The 23,434-nt window shown below is 39.8% G+C and overlaps 1 protein-coding gene across 2 annotated transcripts; it reads right to left on the reverse strand.

The window, feature by feature from the left end:
- Window positions 1–1,742: 1,742 nt before the first annotated feature.
- Window positions 1,743–23,391, reverse strand: nt5c1aa (5'-nucleotidase, cytosolic IAa). 2 transcript variants are annotated; one of them, XM_044171473.1, is made up of 7 exons: window positions 22,717–23,391; window positions 19,246–19,290; window positions 14,819–14,986; window positions 14,562–14,691; window positions 9,446–9,568; window positions 5,289–5,473; window positions 1,743–4,677 (listed from the first exon to the last, which is right to left on the reverse strand). In XM_044171473.1, the coding sequence occupies exons 1-7, from the start codon at window positions 22,870–22,872 to the stop codon at window positions 4,321–4,323; spliced, it is 1,164 nt and encodes a 387-aa protein (XP_044027408.1). In that variant the 5' UTR covers window positions 22,873–23,391; the 3' UTR covers window positions 1,743–4,320. The 2 variants fall into 2 exon arrangements, with proteins under 2 accessions (XP_044027408.1, XP_044027409.1); XM_044171474.1 differs by lacking the exon at window positions 19,246–19,290.
- Window positions 23,392–23,434: the final 43 nt, after the last annotated feature.

Consider the following 23,434-nt stretch of genomic DNA (forward strand, 5'->3'; position numbering starts at 1 on the left):
TTTTGAAGCAGCAGACTATTGATTTCACCAAGGATATTGCACATTACAAAACTAATGGAGAGACCGAACTAATTTGCTCAACATCTACGAGCCAGGTTGTTAACTCCACTGACTTCCTTTTCATTGTTATAAAGTGACACTGTACAGAGAGAAGAGCCTTCTGACAGGTGTTTTCATTAAATTAAATTCCTAATTAAAAACTTTGCAGCACTTTCAGAAAAGTGTCTATTTTAAGAACTCAAAAAGCTACAGTACTTGAGCTGATAAAAAGTGTGCTGGAACAGATCGAAAACATTTTGTAGACTGGTCTCCCACTGCAGAGTCCCTCTGAGTCTGACCAGCATCTCTGCCAAGACAGTGAGTCACCCATCTTTTCCCTCCACGGGTGCCACGCTGCTTTGTAACCGAGCAGGAGGAAAACAACACTCTTCCTATCTGTATCTTTGGGGCTGCAAGTGCTGCTTTCCTCTCCCTCTGTTTTTCACTCTCTCTCCATTCTGATCTTTTTTCTCTCACTGTCTTACTGTGTTGCTATCCTGTGCTGATAAAGGTTGACTGCAACCCCCACCCCCCACTCAGCCTCTCCTCTGTAGGTCACATCTGGCAGTAAGACTGCTTATATTTGAGCTTATGGTCCGTTACGTAATGTCCCACATTTAGTCATCAATTGAAGTCAGTGGAACCTATCCCTAATCTATAAAATAACCCCTCCTCTTCACTCTGTTCTTTCTTTTCCCTGCGCTTTTGCACTTGCATTATTGTCCTCCCATCACAAGAGTGTTGCATGGGTTCTTTGGATCTCTTCTTCACTTGAGCACCTTCCAGCATTTATCTGGGGTATCTGTAAGATGCAGGATGGTGGGCTGTTATGGTCATTTCTGACCCCAGGCACCATCTCAATCTGGCATAGTGAAGCACAGAGCCATCCTCTTTCACTATTCTCCATTCGCGTTGATGGTTATTGTCTGTTTATGGATACAGCTGGCCGCCTGCGCATGTGTGTCATTGTGAACTGTGCATAGGCTTTGCAGAGTTCACCAGCTGGCCATATCTTATCTATCTGCCCTGCTCTCTACTGTATGTTGCTAGCAACATCAGCCCACTGTTTTAAGGCTTAGAAAATCCCCACAAATGTCAATCCATCAGCATTTACCAGCAGGGCCCATCCCTGTTGCGTTGTTAGCAATATGGCTCCAGATAGACCAGCACTGGATGTTGGTGCTTTCTGGCTTTTATTACCCAGACTCTGCTGGGAAGATCCAATTCAGCTGGGAATTATTGGGAATATTAACACATTTATCACAGATATGTGAATAGGGGAGGCAAAGTGTAGGTAGTAATATGATTCTGCTCATTGTGAAGATTGAAAAATTAGAGTAAACGGGGAAAAGATTAGGAAGGACACTTGATAAAGGAAGAAATAATAAGAAATTAGGAAGGCATGGAAGAGGAAAATGTGTAAAGATAACATTTTATATAATTTAAGATAACTTGAATGTATGTGGAGTTGTTAAATCAATGTCAAGGGATCATTTCCCAACATTTTAAATAAAACAACATGTGGTGAATGAAGACAAGTTGCTGCAGCAGGTCATTTATCATTCCAGTGCTGCCACTCCATGGTAGCGTGAAGGAGTGCACATCAGTGACACCCAATGCAGGAGTTGTGTGTTCATCTTGCATGCTTCATCATAGAAGTCATTCAATCTGAGGCTATTTTCATTAATGAGCAAAGCAAGTACTTTAATTTACATCTTCATTTATTGTTCATGTACATTTTCTTATTGCAATGCCATTTTTTTCACGTGTCAATAAAGTCGTCATAAACTGTGTTCAAACATTACTTCATCTGCATTAATCTATTCCTGAATGTCCCTCTAAATTCCATACTGCCCTGATTAGCTCATCGAACTGAAACTTTATCCTCTGATAAGTCAGCCATCAGTTTAGGGCAAACGTCTGCCAAAACACACATCTGTTTAATTATGTGTTTTGTCTGGGAAATTAAACTGGTGGATTGCTTGTCACTTTCCTGAGCTTCAAGGCCCTCAGAAGGCTGATGAGGTGTAATGAAGCATCGCTAAATATACAACTGGTGGAGGATTTCTGAGGACTTGCCAGCAGTGACAGAGTGATGTGAAGTGGATTGACATTTTCAAAAGGCCACTGCGGCCATTTTGTCAATGAAAGACAAATTCATGTTTTTCAATCAAACAAAAGTCATACTGTAATGGAAACAACGTATTGATTGCCGTTTGGGTGTTCATTGCCAGATGTAGTTAAATTGGTTAAACTTTACAACATCAATCAATGCCACCTTAGCAGAGGATGACTTTGTACTAGCTTTGATATACAGGAGAGGGCAGTAAAATCAAGCTAGCTTCTTGTTGAACATTTGTTTTTGTGATACTTCAGTTGGTGAGAAACCACAACACTCTGCACAGAAGCTGTAATGCCCTCATATTAGCAACAGGGTGACTTTTAAACAAGAATAGCCATTGAAGGCGCGTAAGGCTGTTATACTCATTATATACGCTAGAAAGCTAAATTGTTGGGTGAATTAAACATGAAGATAAAACTTTGCTTTTCTTCTTCTTATACTAGTGGAGCAGAAAGGTAGCCTAACATTTGGCCTGAGTGAGCAAGGCCATGTTGTTGTATTCTATACATCATGGGGACATTTAGGGACATTTCAGACCTGAAGTGTCAGAATTCACTCAACTTTAATCAGTATACCCTGTGCTTAGGCTCAGATCAGCTTTAAAAACATTAACATTAGCATGCTAGCATGGTAAACTTTTGCATGCTAAAGTTCACAATTAGTGTACAGCTGCAACTGCTGGGAATTCAGTTTAGTTATTTTTAAAGGTGCTGTGTCATGAACTGAAGTGATTCATTCAGTTTTGAACTGTTGACACTGAAGTTGTTGAGATATTTCTCTGGACCAAAGTGGAACACACTCCTAGCATAGCTATAAAGGTGCATCAATTGAAACTAATAAAGCACCCACTGAAACATTTGGCTGCCTTTAAATGTTTTGGACTAGCAGAATAATAAAATAATATTCCCTCTGGACCAAGATCACGCTGCTAGCATGGCTATAAATAGTGTATTCATTGAAACTAAATGACCCCACTTATGGCTGTCTATATTTGTTTTGGACTAACAGAATAATAAAATAATACACTTTCTTCTGTAATATGAAATACATTTATCATACTAAGGGAAACTTTAGCATTCTAATGGTATTGTGTACAGCTGAGGCGAAGGGGGTCACTAGCTTTAGGTGTTCTGTCATTGACTGAAACTTAAATTTTGTAATTTTGTACAATTCTGACCTGTGAAGCTATATGAAAAATCATGGGATCACCACCAAATTCATTAGGTTTCATTCTCTGTGGACTATAAATGTCTGTACTGAATTTTATGGCAATCCATCCAACAGTTGTTGAGATATTTCACTCTGGACCAAAGCACTGGACCGACTGCTAGTATGGCTAAAAATAGTGTCTTCATTGAAATTAAGGCACAAGCTGAAACGTATGGCTTTCTATATTTGTTTTGGACTAACACAATAGTAGATAATATTGCTATGTTCAGTAATATACAACATATTTTGTCATTGCAAACAAACTATTTTACATGCTTGTGAAGTCAAACTCATTGACACAAACTTTAAATTATGACTTGTGCTACAGTACATCACTATAATTTTGAACCTTATAATATCTCTGCATTGTGCTTATGGCTCATTTATTGACGACATACAGTGTAGTCTCTGTGCTTTACTTAAACAGGAGTCATGTAAATATCAGTGAAGCTATTCACTCGGTATCCTCCAGCATTCACCGAAGAGGTGTCTTTTTTTATGAAGACAAGTAGTAGTGAGAGAAATAGCAGGTCACCATGGCAATCAAGCACCTTACAAAATTCCTGTATGAAGCAAGATTTGACAAAAAAACTTAAGTATTGAGTAGACTGAGGCTTTGAAATGTAAAGCTGAAGGGCCACTTGGGATCCAGATCATTTCAGGTTCCGGGCCTCTACTTGACCTCTACCCAGACCTGTATCTAACTCCTAACATGATAGCATTAAGCTGAGACAGTTTACACTGTGATAAAACAAACTTACAATACAATTGCTACAGTATGGAAATGATGCATTTCCACATACAATTCAGTACGAGTTCATCTTTCCAAGCTCTATGAAACCTTGCAACTTCACTTGGCTCTTCTCTAAGATGTTTCTCCATCCCATCCTTCTTCTTTTGTTCTGTTTCTGGCTGGATGCCTGTGCCATTGGCATCTGAAGTCCTGCTGTCTACTTCCCCACACCGGTGTTGTGTTTGGGGTTATGTTTCTGTGCAATGCCGTAAGGCACATGGGCAGCGATGGTGCCCATCTCAGCCGCTCCCTCCACATGAAACATCTGATCATCAAAATAGATGTGAGGCCGGATCTTCTCCAGCATGGGGCCCTTCGGTGCTCCTGCAAGGAACAAGGCCTCGTCAATCTCCAAGCCCCAGGCCCTGAGTGTCTTCAGCGCCCGGATCCCAGAGCTGGCTGCGCTACGAGCTGTGACCAAGTATGTTCGGATGGGACAGTCCAGGCGCTGGCCTTTAGCGTAAAACTTTTTCTGGAGCTTCCCCAGTACCTCCAGGAAGCCCTTCAGGGGACCCTGCCAGAGAGGAAGCCGGAGATTATGATAAAGCATAGCTGGTTTCGCCTGTGTTTTTTATGCCTTGCATCATTAGTTGTTATTGCCTTGCCATGACACATCTTTATGCACATGCAGTACAAGCAAACGTTTATTGAATTAGCACCATTTTATTTGAATGTAGGCATTTTGAAGCCTGCACAGCTCAAAGCAAATTTCATAAATTGCTAGCTGTCTGACAGAATGACGCACCAACTCACTCTGAATCCCAATGCCATTTGAAACCATTTATATCACTTTGCATAATTACATCATAGGATAATCAGTTGATGAAATGGATTTTATATTGAGAACATCTGCATAATCATTTACAGGTGATTAGGGCTGCAAGGAAATGGAAATGTAAGGCTACAAAGGAGAATAAGGTTTAATCTCATACGTATTTTTATCTCGTTTTTTTCCTTTTAAATTACAAATGACAAAAAACCAAACCCATTCTGGGATAGAGTGAAATGCAATCTGTACTAATTCCATCTATAATTATTTAGCAGTATAATATATTTAAGGTTTCAGCACATTAGCTACTGTTCTAGAGGAAATGTCCAAACAGACTTCCGGTAAAAACTACATACATGATCCAATAGCGTGTCCTCGTTGTCCCTCTCATGTTCGAAGAACTTGTCCAGCCCGTGGGCCTTGAAGATGCGCTCAGATTCATCTGAGAAGAGGACGGCATCACCATCAAATGCCACCCTCAGCTGGGACTCTGATACCTCTGTCAGCTTCTCTGTCATGAACATTGTGGCTGCTGCAATGCCTGAACACAAACACAGACAGAGACATCAATAAGATTAGGCCCAACAATACATTAGTTAAAGACAGTTAAAGGAAAGTGGTGGTTGTAGAAACTCCACTCCACTTCACTACCCTTTACTTTATGTTACTTAACTTTATTCACTTCACTCCACTGCACTTTATTTTACTTTATTTCACTACACTATTTCACTACTTTTATTTCTTCATTTCACTTCCCTTTACTTCACTGTACTTCACTTTAAATTAAACCAATAGATATTTTGACACCTACAGACAATCAATTACTGGTTGGATAAGAATCAGGTGAATATTACTTGGTAAGGTAAAATCAGATTTCAGATATCACTGCACTTTATTTTACTTAACTTCTTCACTTCACTTTCCTTGACTGTTCCCTTCACTCTACTTCACTTTATTTCACTTTACTTCACTTTAAATGATACTTTGATACCTGCAGACAATCACATGCTGGGTGGATCAGAATCAAGCGAACAGAAAAATTACATGCTAAGATACAGTAAATCCAGCTTTCACTTCACTGTTGCAGCTGTAGTGCTATTAAAAAACACCCACAGAACAGATAATGGCCTTCAGCTTACAGGAAGTATTAACAAATGGCTTCACACAGCTAATTAAGACCTTTCAAGGAAAATGTCAAGGACACTTCCTTTGCTGTGTGTGTCTGTTTTTGGTTGGGGGGGGGTGTTCTTCCCACAGTCTCACATGAAGAATGTCTCTAAAGGCACCTTGAGAGGTATGCGGTCACGCTGTGATCACTCAGCACTCCAATTAATTTCCCCTCAGCCCCCTAAACACACATACTCTGTAACACAATAGATACAATATGTTGTTTTCTGGTTCTGATTGCTGGAAAATCAAGATTTCGAAAAACATTCTGTGTCAATGAAGCTAACACAAATCTTGTTTTTGCAATTAGTTTGAAACTGGTTACATCCTTCCTTCTGGATTGGCTTTGCAGGATTTTCAGTTCCTTTTGGTTTCAACCCTATCTGTCTCCACTTCCTCTGCTCTATTTCTGTATGTGCTCTTCATTTTTGACAGCAATAATAATGCAGAATGAATTGTGCCGCACCGAACAAATTTAAACCTTCAAAAGCAGTTGTCACTTCAAGTCCCACAAATTTCACATTAATGTATTCTGTTTCCAGCTCCTTGTCAGCAGAGCATATTAACATCTTGTATTTCTTTGGCAGAAAGCAGTTCACATTTTCAAATATTGATGTATATACAGAGCCACAGCCAGTCTGCTGGCATTCCCTTTAGTGTATGTCTTGATTTGCCATGACATGCACAAATCCATCAAGAAAATACAGAGAGAGGAAATAATCAATATGCTGGTTTATGGTAATGTCAGTGCAGCACTGGAGAAGATGTCAGTCACTGCTACTCATTATGCAAACAGGACAGAAAAAAATTCAGAACATTTACTCACAGCTCGCTGTGGGTGTAAGAATTTAATAGCATTGTACTTCTTTCCATTTAAATTGAAGTTTAAAGGCAGTAATTGAGTTTTTGCAAGTTTTGTTCCATTTATCTAAAATCACATATATTCGGGGAAAAAAACTGCCAACCACTTTCCAAGACTTTTAAATCATTCTGTACTTATAATTACAATGATAACAATAAAACTAGATGGTGGCATGTTTGGAGCAAATTGATTTTCATACAATAATGAAATTAATGAAAATAAATGGGTGCCTAGAGGGTAGGAAAGACATTCAGGTCAGCTGTAATGTAAAGTGCACGTGTAGTCAATGGACTAAAGCATGCAAAAACACTGTGGGTTTAGATGCACACTGGTATTCTGTTATGACCAGGTTATGGTCGCTGTTATGCATTTGCAAATGTAAACATAAAATCTGGGTTTCAGAAACCTGGATAAGCCCTTATATAGCTGTCCCGGTTTCTGATCACTGTCTGCCATGTGCAGAGGTGCGTCCTCAACTCGACTTATGTAGTAGTTTGTCAGTAAAAAATATGATGATGTGATCTACATTACATGTTGAAATGGAGGATAAACTATATAATCTCTCTTCTTCTATTACTGATGACCAGATGGAGAAGCTAAATCCAGCAGTAAAAGCAGCAGTGTCCCAGCAGCTATAGTAATGACCAGCTGGTATAGAAATGATTTATTCGATATTTTCAAAGACATGCCTGCATCGGCAGCAATGTTCAGAAACCTGGGCCTGTGTGTATTGCACTGCTGAAAGTGAAATTTTAGACTTTAGTAAAAGACATAAGTAAAAATCCTTCACTTTAAAAAAAAAAAGCAGCTTCTTTTGACTTAGGTCTCTTATGTTGGTTAAAAGTAGTCTGTTGGGTCAAGTTTTTGAGGTTGCCAGGCAACCACCAGAGACTCCAGGAAGTCAAAATAGTCCAGAACATAACCCTCTGTAAAACCACAACTGGTCATTTTTACACTTCAGTTTTTGTACAGATTAAACAAAAAGTGTTCATTAGTGAGATTTAGATGTGCTGGTAGGCAGATTTTGTAACTTTGGACAGAGCCAGACTGCTGTTTCCCCGTGTTTCCAGTCTTTATGCTATGCTAAGCTAACCGGCTGCTGACTGGAGCTTCACATTTAACAGACAGACATGGTATCAATCTTCGCATCCATTACTCAGCAAGAAAGCAAATAAGCACATGTCCAAAAATGTTGAACTATTCCCTTAAACAAATTTCCTTTTGTTTGATCTCAATAGAGATTATTTCCTATCTATTGAGATTAAATAATGGGAAACTGGCTCAAAGAAATAGTTCAACATATAGAGATTCATGATATATAAATATATTCATATTTACATATTTGTATATCATGAATATAAATAAAATATAATTTAAAAAACTAAATTACATATTCTTTTGCAGATGAACATCACTGAGAAAATGAAGAATTTCTTTTTTTAATAGAATGAACAATGCAGCAATAGGTTAAATCTTTGTTTCTGACATGTAATTAATCATGTGAGGACTTGAGAGCTGTAGTAAAAACCTTTTTTACTCCCAAGTTGGCCTTTTAGAGCATTTCATAGTGTAATTCCTGCAAGTTTGATAAACATGGGCTCTGGATAATATCAAAATCATGCATACCATTAGATCAATAACTACTTTTTCTATATAAACGTCATATCCTGAATGTGGTAAAAAAAAAAAAAAAGAGTTAAGGCTAAAAATTGGGATAGTGTGGGTCTGAACCTCTTCCCTGGTGCAATATGTTACACATGTTAACGTCCCAATTTGTTTTGTTTTTTGCAGTCATATTACTTTTTGGCTTTGCTGTACTGTAGGTGGAATGTAACAAAGTACATTTACTGAAGTACTGTACTTAAGTACAATTTTGACATACTTGTACTTTATTTGAGTATTTCCAGTCTATGCAACTTTATACTTCTATCCATTACATTTCAGAGGGAAATGTTGACCACTATATTTATTTGACACTTACAGTTACTTTTTACATAGAAGAACATATGATATGCTCAGATGTGATGCAGTACTAATCTACCCAGTAGTATACACAGTATTTAAAATTGGCTCCACATTGACAAACTACAACATTAAAATGCTCTTACATGTATTCGTTAGTGATAAAAGAATAACATATTCTATAATAATATGACACTGTGACAGGAGCCATTCTGCATATTGAGTACTTTTACTTTTTATACTTTGAGTACATTTTGCTAATAATACTTCTGTACTTTTCCTTAATTAACATTTTGAACTTACTTGTAATGGAATATTTTTAGACTGTGGTATTTATACTTAAGTAAAGGATCTGAATACTTCTTCCACCACTGAGTGTAGGCCATCATCTTTTATTCTAAAGTAACAGAAATTAGACTTTATCTTCCTCATCTGTGTGTGTGTGTGTGTGTGTGTGTGTGTGTGTGTGTGTGTGTGTGTGTGTGTGTGTGTGTGTGTGTGTGTGCGCATGTGTGTGCTCACCTTCAGCCAGGGCCTCCCTGACCTTGTCAGCGTCAGCGGACAGGTAGAGGTTGGTCTGCCAGGCCTTCAGGTAGCCAATAGGACTGCTTCCCCCCGTCATACAAAACCTCTCAATGAACAAGTCTGGGGACAAGAGGAACAAAGAGCAACAAGGTTTTTAGTTTCAGTACATCGTCCAGTGTCAACATACAGTACATATCTGTAACAGCATTACAGATCCATTACAATACTGTTACATGTATTTATTTGTATCTTTACAGACCATGTGACACAGAAACAAAACAGACAAATCCTAATTTCTGCTGGGAGCTGTGGCTTTGAATTTGTCATGGAGTTCATGATAAGCGATTTCAGGAGTCATAGGAGGTGGGAGGGTGGGGGTGGATAAACTTACAAGCACTTAAAAGGTGGAGAGGGTCCAAAGAGCGGAGTGAACTAGAAGGGGGAAGAGGGGACTGGGGACAGGGCTGTGCAGATGAGAGGCAGAAGGCATTAAGACTGGTGGGAAAGTGTCTGTTTGCATTTTGGCGTAATTCGCTGCTATGGGCTGATCCAAAGAGCTGATAGGAGATGGTATGTGGAACCAGAGGAGACTGAGATTAGGTAATTAGATCCATGATTACGTAGCCATTCAGGTGAAATGAGCTGATATGTATGAGGGAACAGAGAGAACAGAAGATGGGGGACTGTTAGAAAGGGCACAGGAGTAAAGTAACAGACTAATGTTGGGTTGGAGATGTGATAGAATGAGTTTGAGAGGAGTTGAAGGTTATAATAGAATGAGAGTAGGTGTGTGACACCCAAGATAGATGGAGATATAGTAAAAGGGAAAGTTAGTGTGGGTGGGAGATTGATGTGCGGATTATGAAAAGAGAGACAGCAAGGTTATGGCATTTATTTAAAGCTGCATTAGGCAAGAAACTTGCCTTAGAATTCATCTACATTAAAGGGGCACTCCTGTAATTTAGTATTGCACTTCCGTAAAGATGAGGGACTTGTGAGAGACATATTTAATAAAAGAATGGTGAAAATCGATGCAGCTGAAGTCAAGATACCCTGACCTTTAGTCCTTTTAGTATGAGTCACACACCACACCAGCTGAATCCTACTTTTCCCATAATGCCACCAATAGGATATTTTCAATAGACCCTCGCTGCCCAGTAAATGCACATGTTCTTCAAACTCCACAAACCCAGTTTTTATAAATTTGTAGTGTCCAGGCCCAAGCAAAGGTAACCCTGATGATATCACTATGACATCACCAGGGTTATTTTCTCAGACTTAACAAAGCTCCCTCCAGAGCTACAGAAGACATTATGCATACACTGTTTTCACAGGCTGAGTAGTACTAATCATGACTGCTAAACTTGTCTTTTAAGCTGGCTGAAACTGAAGATGCAGGTCTTTCTATGCCTTCCTTCTACACTCTGCATTTTTCACACCGAACACAGAAAAGTAAAGTAGCTTTCTGTCGCCTAACTCTCTCCGTGATCGCTCATTTTAAATGTCAATATAGCTGATCACACAATATAAGTGTTGTCGTTAAGCTGTACTTACTGTATGTCAATTTTGTCAAACAGCTTGACTATCATAAATGTGTGATGTGATCAACGTATCTGTGCAGCAGTGCAGAAATTACTGTTTGCTTGTGAAGCACAGCTTTGTAGTTTTACAACTGAAAGAGGATGAAGACAAAAGGAATTAGCTATTTTTGTTTTCGTGTGGGCAGATCTCTTTGTTAGTACACTGGAAATGCAAAGGTGGACAACAACAAAGGGTGTCCTGTTTCCACAAATTAACACCGCCTGCCCAAATGAAATTCTGAAGTCAGGCATGAAACTGGTGGGAAACTGTCTCTGTGAAGCAGTGTATGATAAATCAAATTCAGAGTAATCATCTGAGACATTTTCATCTGTACAAATGTCCGGTTTGCCTTTTCTTTTCCTTTTTTACAGATGGATATCATAGCTTTTACATTTGGACAAGAGGTATCGGGTACCTTTTTCTTATTTTGAGAACACAGACACAGCCAAGTTCAGATGACTGTAAACCTCAATGCTAATCCACTAAAATTTAAATACATCCACAATTCTTATCCAGTACACCATGCTATATTCATCAAACCTTTTTAGCTGTTTTGCCTTCATCAGGGTGGTAACAGGGAGATTTCCCTCAGCAGCCATTTATTGAAACAGAACATTTAGGTTGTAGGTTGTAGCTTGAGCCACTATCATATTTTATGAGAAAAAAGCATTTTATTTTTGAATTCAGAAAATATGTGGATAACCACATAAGGTGCAAAAGGCAAGCTGTCTCCTGAAACACTGTGAGACAGAGTTCCATCCAGAAAAATGTGAACTCAGCAGTAGTAAACTCTTGCATCAAACTGTTATTTGGATTTGCCACAGTGCGAAGCTGTGTAGTGCAGTTTTAAAAGACAGATACAATATGACACATAAACAGGCTGAAGGCGGATGGAGATGGAGACTAAAAGAAACAGAGTTCTTTAAACACCCTGAGTGATCTCGCCATCATTCAAAGAAACAACTGTCCTCTACAGATTTCCTAAAAGGTTTATTTAGCTTTGTAGTCGGGCCCTGGTGAGTCTGACCCCTGCACTATGCTGTACCTCATCATATCAAACCTCCCAAGCGTCCCCTTGCCGGAGCGTGGGAGTCACTCAAGAGAAAATGTCCTCCCCATTGATGTCTTTGTATCTTTTTTTTCTCTTGCAAAAATGTTTTCATATCATCTATCTTTGCATGATTTATTTGCTTGTTCAGAGGATCTAAAACATGATAATAGGAAAGCAGGAAATTCGCTGGACTGCAAAGACACGGCTGTCACATCAGCGAATGAGCAGCTTCATTGTGCAGTTTAACACTCTCATAGCAGCTAGGTGTGTGTCCACGTAGGATGGAATGCATATTGCATTTGAGGTCATCTAGTGGCTCCAGTTTTGATTTCCATAGAGAACGATAATGTCATCACATGAAATCTCAATTTTCTGCACACAGAGCACATTACAGGACCTGCCAAATGTCTTGGCGCTTGGGTCTTATGATGTATACATGCAAAGTAGATGCATGAAGTTGCTAGCACCTTGTCATTCACAGCCATGCACCAAATGCAAGGTGAGAAACTTTAACTCATCCTGCAGCTGTTAGAAATAGCTAGTGTAAGCAGCTGATGAGAGATAAATGAGTGGGTAACACTTTATTTGAAGGTGGGTTCATAAGACTGACCATCATAGCCATGACATTGTCTTAGTTAATGTCAAGTTGACAAAGACATCTCATACAATGTCAACTTTGCATTAAAAGTGACATAACTGAATGACACTTAATGACAACAGTCATAAACCTTCATAAAAACTCCTTCATGCTCATGACATGTGTCATGTCATAGTTTTGACGGTGTCACGTCCGTCTTATGAACCCACCTTCAAATAAAATGTTACCAGTGAGTGTTTAAATGTTTCTCCGAGGTGGCCAGATTCAGTTTCCAATGTGAAAAGCTAAAGAGCAAGTAAATGTTTCTTGCTTAATCATCTTTTATGACTGTGTCACCCAGGGAGACCCGTTGCTGGCCGACACTGCAGGGACAATGTTCAACAAACCCTTATCTGCGTGACATCAGAGAAGCCATGTTTTCCTTTAGTTCTGTAGGAAAGGTCAGAGGTCAGGGGACTCTTTGAATGTGTTGGGCCCCTCATGCAGAGAGCCACAAGAGAGATCTAACATGGAATCATCTGGAGGGCGTGTGTTGCTTTGGTGGCTCCACATAGACCTGTTTTTGTTTCGGGTTTCTCTGATTATTCTTACGTCCCAAAGGAGGTAATCTTGAACTCACCACGGCCTGAAGCTCTGAGGACATGAAAACATTTGAGGAGCTGAACAGGAAGTGGTCTGTGAGGAAGATGTCACCACAGGGTCTGAGATTTTCCCTGGGAAGGATCCTGTCAGTCAGCTGTTCATACACTTTGTTGTTTGTCTCTCAGCTCGACTTGCGGCAGCTTCAGTATCCTGACCAACTTGACCAACAATGTCTGCGTCTGAACATCTTATATATTTTCTTAAAGTTGCATAAGGAAACAGAAACGTCAAAGAATGGATGCAGCAAAGTACACTAAAGACCTAAAATGTATCCAGAGATAGGCCCGGTCTCACATGCTGTCCATCATTATAAAGTTTCTGTTCTGAGACATTTACATACATTTTCAATATGCAATGCACATTTACCGCAGTCACAGCAGCCCTTTCTCCAGAAGTAACTCTCAATCATTTTCCCAATTTTGTAGCATTTGTGACTTTATTGACCAGATGTCTTACAGTATAGTGCTGGAATGGAAGTCACCTGCCCCCCCAACACATTCCTTATAGATTAAAGACATCCTCCGCTATGCTACGCTGCTGAATCTGTATCTGATTTATATTGAACTGTTCCTCCTCCAAACTTTACAAAATGTGGAAGTCCTTCTTTACCCATGTGTGAGTATTGCCTACACCAAGACAATGACCACATTCGCCTCTACATTCATGCACAGTATAGCCGCCATTCATCCTTGTATTTGCACATTATTTTCTTTCTTTTGATCCCTTCAGTGTTTTACTGGATTGGATAATGTCTTTTTTCTTTTCTATCTTATTATTATTATTATTATTATTATTATTATATTTGGGGGGGTCCCATTTACTCATAATGGCTGCTATTATTATTGTTCCTTTTTATTTATTTATTTTCTCTTCTATATCATTTCGCTTACATTCTATATTTATGTGCAGTTTTAGAATAAGAGACGGGGGGGGGTTATATGTTCAGTTTGGCTACATGGAGAGTGAGATAATGATCTTGTGTCTGTGTGGGTGCTTGAAATCTGATATCTTACTAACCTATCAATGACAGGAAGCTATTTAAAGCCACTTTTCTGTCTGCCACATTGCGTCTTTTGATAGTGCCACTCTGAGGGTCGCCAAAGTCGTACATTTTCTACATACAGGGGGCTTTAACCTGATGTGTTATTGCCATTACTGTCTAACTCTGAAAAGGTATAAAGCACATGTTTTCTCAGCTTGGAGTCACATCTACTTTATAATTCGATCTCTGTAAGACTTACTGTGATGGTTGATGGTGTTGATGAGCCGGATTCCTACGTGTGCGTGGTTGTACGTCACCAAAACAATGTCAAACAGTTCTTCACTTTGTGGGTACAGATCCCGCAGACGAGCGTTCACTGTCTCCAGAGCCTGTCAGGATACAGCAACAGTCAGCTAAGGAGCTCAGGACAGCAAAAAAAGTAAAATGTTCAGTCTGCAAATCAAAGTCTGCTCTCTATTTGTTATGTCTGGGAGTCTATGTTTGTGTGGCTTTAACCTTGACGAAGGGGAAAGCGGGTCCCGGGGCGAAGGGTTCGTTCTCGTGTTCGATTTGGTATCTCAGATACTCCTCCACTCCTTTCTGCTCAAACACCTTCTGCTCCCGCTCAGTCCGAAACAAGACCCGAGAGGAAACAGCGACAGTCACTGCGTTCTCTGGCTTCGGCTGCATGAAAAGAGAGACAAGAGAGAAAATGGTATGATGGAGAGGAACAGAAGAAAAGGGAAGATGAGCGAGCAGTAATGACCCATTGAGATGATGACTGGAAAACACGGGGGGGAGGAACCCTCAAACTAACCCCCACTAATAATACTTTGAATGTTTCCTTTTTCCAAGTGCATGTTTATTACTTTTACTTTACTTTTAGAGACCTCAGGGGCAACATTGTTAAAACTTTACTTGAATACAATTAAAGGAATTATTAGAGCTCTTCACATCACAACACATGCTGTGCTACATGCAAACACAAACATTTCACTTATTGTCATGCCTGTTATCTGTTGTAATGCCATTAAAACATCTTGATTATCTTGGAGCTGCAACAAATGAATGGATCTAATCTATGATTAGTAGAAGGGTGTCATCTTTAATCATGGGATAAGAAGACTACGCATGTCCTGTATGGCCACATGACCACCCGTTTCCCAAGGCTTCATTCACAGCAGCAGCAAGAATGCAATACACTACAGCTGCAACTACATCTACCTGAGTACAGCTTACGCACATTTGTTCCTTTTTTTGACTCTTAGGGACTGTACAAAAATTATTGGGGTGTAAAAGGGGGCTGAACCTTCTGCTTCACATTTTTAAAAGCAAGACCCTCGTCCATGTTATTAATATTTTCTTTGGACCCTCCCCTTGACTCCCACCAATATCTTAAAAATAACAATAGTATTGAGTTGGCAAAACTCCTCTTAAGATGATGTACCCACATGGGAAGGCTGGAATAAAGTATAAGTATGGGGAAAGGGAAAAAAATTAAAGACCCTCCTCTGCTCTCCCAAAAAAATCAGACTACCCTCCCCTCAGCAAAAATAAAAATTACAATACTCCCCCCATTTTCTGACTGCACCCTCAGTCCCTTATATAGTATACTATAATATAAAAAATCGTCTTATTCAACATTTCACAACATTTTTAAAGGAGTGTGGCAAGTGCACATTATTAAAACTTAGCTTAGTACTCAGAGGTGCTGTTTAAGACCAACGGGTTTTGGTCATAGCTAAACACAGGCTGTTACTTGCAAAGTGACAACTTTTTAAGGTCTGTACAGCTGGTTATTTACTTGCACACAAATTCCGGTTGGATGGACAAAATGTTCCCCAGAATTACTGTTTATACTCATTTCTTGCTGGTTAGCTCCCCAACCCCCTATTCCTACAACAAATCCTATTTTTGAAGCTCATAATGTTCAGTGTTTGTTGAGACTGTGTCAGAAGGCTTTTGATTCAACTCTGTGTAGTTGTGTTGTTAAATTATGTTGCATAAAACATAAAAGGTGATTCTAATATTTTACCAGCACGCATTTATGTCAAATGGTCGTGACTCACCAAAAGCACATGAAGTGTCAGAGCCCTGCAGAGAGTGTGATGGTTTTTGTGCTCTGTGTGTGTGATTCTTATCGAAGACTATTCCTCCATGAACTCAAATGAACAGTACTAGATGGCACAGTGGCCTCATGTTGTGCTCATGTTGCCTAATGTGTGTTTACGCTCTGGTGCTAGTGTGTGGAGGGGGAGGGCGGCATTCCTATGGGGGCAGCCAACTTTAGTGCCTACAGTGGGCAGCTGAACTCAGACGATGTCTGGGTGGTGGGAAGAGAGGGGCGAGGGAACTAACTCATTTAAAGTACAGTCATGTGCTTGTGTGTGTGTGTGTGTGTGTGTGTGTGCATTTGTGTGAGAGTTGTACCAGTGCACACAACTTTGCCTAAAAGTGTGGTTGAATGTGCTGCACAGTATATAACAAATGGGTGCAAGTATCTTTTGTTTGTATTTTTCAAAAGAGGCTCTAAATCTTGCATGTTGCCTGTAATAATCTATTGATAAAATAAATCTAATAATACTCTAATAAATCTCATAATAGAGATAATGTTGACTATTTTATTGCTTAGTAGTACAGTGTTTAAAACTTTAAACTTTACTGGAAAAATGAAAATGTGTGCAATGCAAAAAGTCAAAAGCACATAATGGTCATACATAATGAATACTTCTGAGTCAATATGTGGCTACATCCACTGTAGCCACATATTGTCCCACTGCATGTGTTTGCAGTGGGACGGGAATCTGTGTATTAAGACACATACCCCGATGGCTGTGTGCTGGGAAATAGGCCACAGGCTGACAGGGGCACTGAGCCACCATCCCTCTCTTTAACCTTATTCCGTCACTACACCACTGCTTGCTGACATCTCACCTACTTAACACACACACACACACACACACGCACACACACATCACCTTGTCAGGATTAGTCCTGACCCACATCTAAGTCAGATTAAAAGCAAAATTTGATCAACCATAGTCCAATTTTAACATTATTTCTCTGCAAAGTTCTCATTTTCTGTATTTCTGTGTCCACTGAACTGAATTGTAATTCATGTTTTACACATATAAATACATGCATACTGTACGTACAATGAGTGTTGTCTTTTGTCATACATTCTTATGCATTTATAGGGCACACATGTTTTCTTGGATGAAAAATGTTCACTTTAGATTCAATCAATCTGACTATGGGGAAAAATATATGACACTAAGCTCTTGACACACAAAGACACACATCATCTTCCTGCAGGCTTTGCCTACATATTTAAAGGTAGTGTTTGTACCACACACTGATAAGACTAGCTTTATTTTGTCACCAGAGACAAACAGAGTGTGAAGGTTGCTATTTGTCAAGACAAAACTAAAATAACACACAGGAGCTTCAAAAAGTGTAAGAGTGGGGTGAAGGTAAAAATAATACTTATGCACAAAAATAGACAAAATGTCTTTCTTTTAATAATTACATAATTCACGGATAATTCATTCTTGGTAAGGAATCAGTATATAAATATATATATTTGTAATTACAAAAAAGAAGACATAAAAGTTTTATTTATTTCTTTGCCATGATAGCAACCCCATTAGTTTTCTCCAGGGTTGTGAATTTTTGGTGCCGACTGTCTGTGTCAGTACTGTAATTTGATTGGTGCGATATCTGTGTGGATGGGCACTAAGATAATTAGATCACACACAATTCCAACGGCTCCATAGACAGTTAAGCAGCTGGGGCCGACGTTGTTAGCCGCTGCTTAGTCCCAGTGTGATTTCAACACCCCTATGTTACTCTGTGACGCCATTACTCCATGATTCAAATCACAAGGTAACCTAATGAGTGCTGAGGTCACAGGTATACTCATTGCTGTGAGTTCTGATCATTTGGCATCCATCCACAACAGAATCCATTCAAAGAGAGACAGCTGATGCTAGCTAGACCATCCATCTTTGTAAAATGCAGGACAAACACTTAATAAGTGTGCAGGAGCTGCCAATGACTCAGCAGGTGATGAAATAACGAATAAAAAGGAACATGTCTAGTGGGAATCAGTGGTAACGATAGCAAACTAGGTTAATTAGCTTTCGCTTTCTGAATGGAAGCTAGTTAGCATAGCTAGTTAGCATAGCTAGTTAGCATAGCTCACTAGCGTCCACTTTACAAGTGTACAAGTGTGTTAACAGCAACAAATGTTCAATGTTATAAAGGAACAGACGTCTTAAAACACTACTGGTAGCCTACATAACCAACTCTATGCAGGCTTGTTCAAAAAGGAGGGAAAAGCAGTAGCATACCACTGAAGTTGACAGTATGTCTCCTAGCAACACCAACCTTTAAATATCAGTCTATCGTTGCCATGGGAAACGCCCACCCAGAGGTTTGAAACATAGAAGCTGTTTCCACAAATGTAAAAAAAAAACAGTTGTCTCCTCTTTTAAAAAAATGGAAAAATGTCCACAGTTTATATTTCTTCACACAAAAGTTGAAGGAGAATTTTCAGAGATTTCAGTGCGACTTTAGTTTTTGAGTTGGGTCTCATATAATGCAGATCATATAATCTGTTGATAAATATTAAAATTCAAAAATCACAGGAACATGAGTTCACAAATCAGAGAGCCATAGCTCTCTGTGGCTGTGTAGTGATCAGAACATCAGCACGTGGGTTCATTAGCTCAGTCCAGCCAGTGACTATCCAGGGCAATATGAATCAACATGACAGCACACATGACGATGCATCAGGTCAGGTTGTTGGTTAGTAGAGTGGGTGTGTCCGTGATCATGCAGGCACATCGATTCGACAGGTTAAAGGAAGGTGAAAGTGGTGGTGGTCATTCAGTAGCCATGGACACAACCTTTGACCTCACACGATGATGGGACATACTTACGAAGAACACGCCTCCCTCCACCTTCCGGGCTCGTCTCCCTGTCACCTTAGCAGAATGACATTTTGTTTTTATTCATCGGGTATTCAGAGAACATTCATTTACAACTGAGCTTCATTGACAATCCATCAAATCCAAAAATCCACCCAAAAATACTGTACCTGATTTTTTTACCGTATAGAATCTTTTAATTTTGCATAAAGATTGATGAGATGCTAAGATGGATATTTTTTTCCGCAATGCCTGATAAACACATGTCTGACACAATGTGATGTGTAGTTTGCAGTGGAAAACATGGGTCTCTTTTCAAATGCTGAAACATGCTGAAGACAGCTTTGCGGATGTACAAGACCTTTGGTGCAGCTTATCCATTAGAGTCAGTTTACTCTATGAATAACATGTCACACAGTCTGGGAGTGATCCCAGATGATGATTTGATACTGGTAGTGTGAACAGCCTGCCCTCTCTCAGCGGGCCTCCTACCCACTGGGAATGCATCTATCACAAGGCTCCTCTGCACAGGGACCCGCAGTAACCATAATCACCTCCTACTTACTGATTTGTGTGACGGAAAAGGCAAGTGAATATAATTAAACCTGCTGAGAATGAAAACTAAACATTCATGTGTTTATTTTATGTTGCACTTATGAATTACTGCACAATATGTTAACCCGTAAAGAAAAGAAAAAGGAAATTGTTGCTGAACCTTCCCTCTTCCTCTCTACCCCACCTATATTAATCCTGTCAGAGCTCTGCCAGATCAGCAGGACTGGTATCTGTGTATAACCCATGAGTCATCTGTTATTTACATATCTGAGGCTGTGAGACATCCCTTCCATCTATCTGAGAATGAAAGGGGGAGAAGTGGAAGGGATTTCCAGACAACAGACAGAGAGAACAGAGGGGGAGCAGTGGGAAAAATAAAGAGATGAGAGTGTGAGCAGAAAGTGACGGGGTGGGGGTAAGTAGCAGTGGGGGGGGGGGGGGATATTTATAGATAAGTAAAAGGCCAGTGATGATGCAGCCTGTTCAGGCCTTGGCAGATATGGTAACACAGGATAGTGTCTGAACACTCCGCCAGTAACAGCAATGTTAATGTACTGGTTTGTCTGAAATCAGGCCAACACTGGCCTTATATTAAAAATCACCCATGAGTCAGGGAGTGACTTCTGATGTGATGTTGTTTGATTGATATTGACTGATATGATTGATTGATATTTAGTGTATGTTATTTGATCAGTGTTGCTTTGTGTGTCTTTCAGGGAAAAAAACAAACCTATTAACCATTTTGAAAAGATTCACGTTCTTCGGAACTCATTAATGACCATGCCGTTCAAGTGATCACTTTCACTTTCCATTTTCAGTGGACTTTTGGTCTAAAGGCTCAGTTCCATCTTCTTTTGTCCAATTATTTACAGTATTTTCACTCTTCATGAAAATAAAGGATATGATATCATGACATGATCATAACAAACTATGAGTATGAAGCTAAACTCATAGCAGATTAAAAGGACAAGCCAGCAGTGTTGTCTGGAACTGGATCATGTGACACTGAAAGTGCCTCAGCTGGATATTTTAACTGACACTCAATGAAAGTGAATTAGAGGCTAATTTTGCTTACTTTGACCTATACTGTGGACAATTGTGAACCTTCCATAGTCAGGTTCCCCAAGCGGGTTTTACTCAACCAGTAGGTCCAAAGTTCCGCCTCCAGAGCAACCCAGAGTGCACCAGAGAAACTTCTGAGAAGTAAAAGTCCAGTTTGCTAAAGGTTAACATGAATCCAAGCTGACAAGTAAAGGAGAACTACACACACTCAGTGGCAGGGTTTAGTGCTGTTTATAGCACTGCAGGACGTCAACATAGTGCACAGGACACAACAGTGTTTCCAGGGAATCAGGGGACAGGGCGCTGAGCTATACTTTGAGTGACTCTGAAACAGAATTATTGCAATTATATACTTAAAACATACTGAACATCGGAGTGAGAAAGTGTTCGAAGAAGAAAAGAGAGAGAGCAATACAAATAGAAAAACAACAAAGAGTGAGCAAAGTACTGGTGAGGACTGCAAACTGAAGGCAAGGTAGTGAGAAATCTCTGCTGCCTGAGGATTGGTGCGGCCACAGTGGTGTATTTTCAGACTATAAACATCCAGTAGTGCTTCATTATCAATCCAAATATCACTGCTTTACATGACCGTAATAAAGATACGACACCGGCTAACTGACAGCACAGATCCATCTCTGCCTTCGTCTGACTCTCTGACTTGTACACTGGGGGGATTAACTATGAGTTTTAAGATACATAACAGCATCAGTGTATACTACATGTGATTAGTCATCAGCGGTAATGGACCGCTCAGATTATAGGGCTTTTATTCAAATGAATGGATGGTAATATGACAGTTATAACTGAGCAGAAGTTGTGGCCGTGATGACATTATTCTGAGTTCTTGTTATCATAGTACATAGCACAATAGATATCACCACTTTAAACTTGATGTTTCTTAGCATGATTTTTAAAGAAAAATGACACTTTCCAAGCTTTTCTACTGTTTTAGTACTCAGGTTTTAGTACTTGTTAATTGTTCAGTTATCTCATGCTAGATGCTACATGTCAAAAATGTCATTTTTTGGTATTTTTACATCAAAATCTCTCCCTTTTCTATTCCTGGGCAGCCTGTTGGTGGACACAGATTAATGGAACCGTAGATGTTAATATACCGTAGACTTAATATTTCCATTTATGCAAACACATTAAATCATGACTTTTTATTTACCTCAAAAATCCCACAATACAATTCACCTCATGATGCATTTTCCCTAGTTATACGTTTTCATGGATGACAGCCATCCTTATGAATAACTGGCTACCCAAGAAAATGAATAGAAAAGATAAATAAGGGATAATAATAGAAGGTGTTACATTTTTTTTAGTAATGGGAGCATTTACTCAACAACCCAGGCCTCATTAATAAAAAAGTGAGGCAGTACTAACTCACTGCTTGAATGGAATGACCATTAATGAGTTCCGAAGAACGTGATTAAAAAAAACAACAAAAAAAAACGTTTTTTAGATGTCTTAAGTGTCTGCTATTAAAATTCCATTCTTAACTTGAAAGAAGGGTGTTACAGGAATTTGACGGCAAACTCTGTGGCCTCAAAAACTCAGACACTCTCTCACCTTAACTGGCCCCCGGCCCCCATTTATGAGCTACGTTTTAAGCTGCACATGGGCGACGTAAACATCTGACTAAGACTAAGCTGGGGAAAGCAGCGACAGGGCAGATGAGAGGAGAGGAGGACAAAGGGATCTTGGGACTTGTTGTCCAGTATATGTCTTAACAAGAGGCCTTTGCACCCTGGTGATCTGGAAATTCTAGCCTCTAAAAATCCAAATCGCTAACAAACACAGACACACTGACAGATACAGACACAGATGTACTGATATTTATGAATGGTCAGTGACACTTACTGGTTTTGGCTTGGTGCTGTGGCCCAACTGGTCTTGATCAAACTCTTCTTTCTCTTCCCATGATCCTCTGCTGTCCCCGTTAGACGAAGGGGCAACTTTGAGCTCCTTGACGTGTCCGCTAATTACCTGCACAGGGTCCAGGCTCATCTTCACCATAGAGAATCCCCCTCTCTGCGCTCCCAAAGGTGCCCTTCAACCTATCCTGACTTCTCTACCTTTGATAAAGACACAATTCTCTTCTTTGGGAAAATCAAATAAACAAAATGTCCCGCTACGGTCCGTAGCATTTATCCAGATACTCCTATCACGTACATTGATAATAGGCTTACTGTCGTGGTTTGCTGGGCATGCACCTGCCCTGTGAAAGCAGCCGAAGTGTGAAGAGCGAAAGTGTTCACTCTTCTGTCTCCTGTTCACTTGTCTGTATCCTTTTTTTCCTCAAGAGGATTATTGCTCACTGCATCCAATTCCGGAGGACATACAAGACGCTTGCTGGCAAACCCTCACTCATTCACAACCATTCTCCTACACACAGTTTCTGTGTTATGCATTCACACACACACACTGTCCCACATACATAGTCTATCCTTTCTAAGTGTGTTGCAGGCTGTGCAGCAGTCCATCTGCTGCTATCTCTGTGTCTCTCTCTTTCCCCACTCAGTGCCTCCCTCTCTGTCCCATTCAATCACTCTCTCTGCTCCCTGGCTTCCCCCCTCCG

Source organism: Siniperca chuatsi, linkage group LG17 (assembly GCF_020085105.1).
Source record: "Siniperca chuatsi isolate FFG_IHB_CAS linkage group LG17, ASM2008510v1, whole genome shotgun sequence".
Lineage (NCBI taxonomy): Eukaryota > Metazoa > Chordata > Actinopteri > Centrarchiformes > Sinipercidae > Siniperca > Siniperca chuatsi.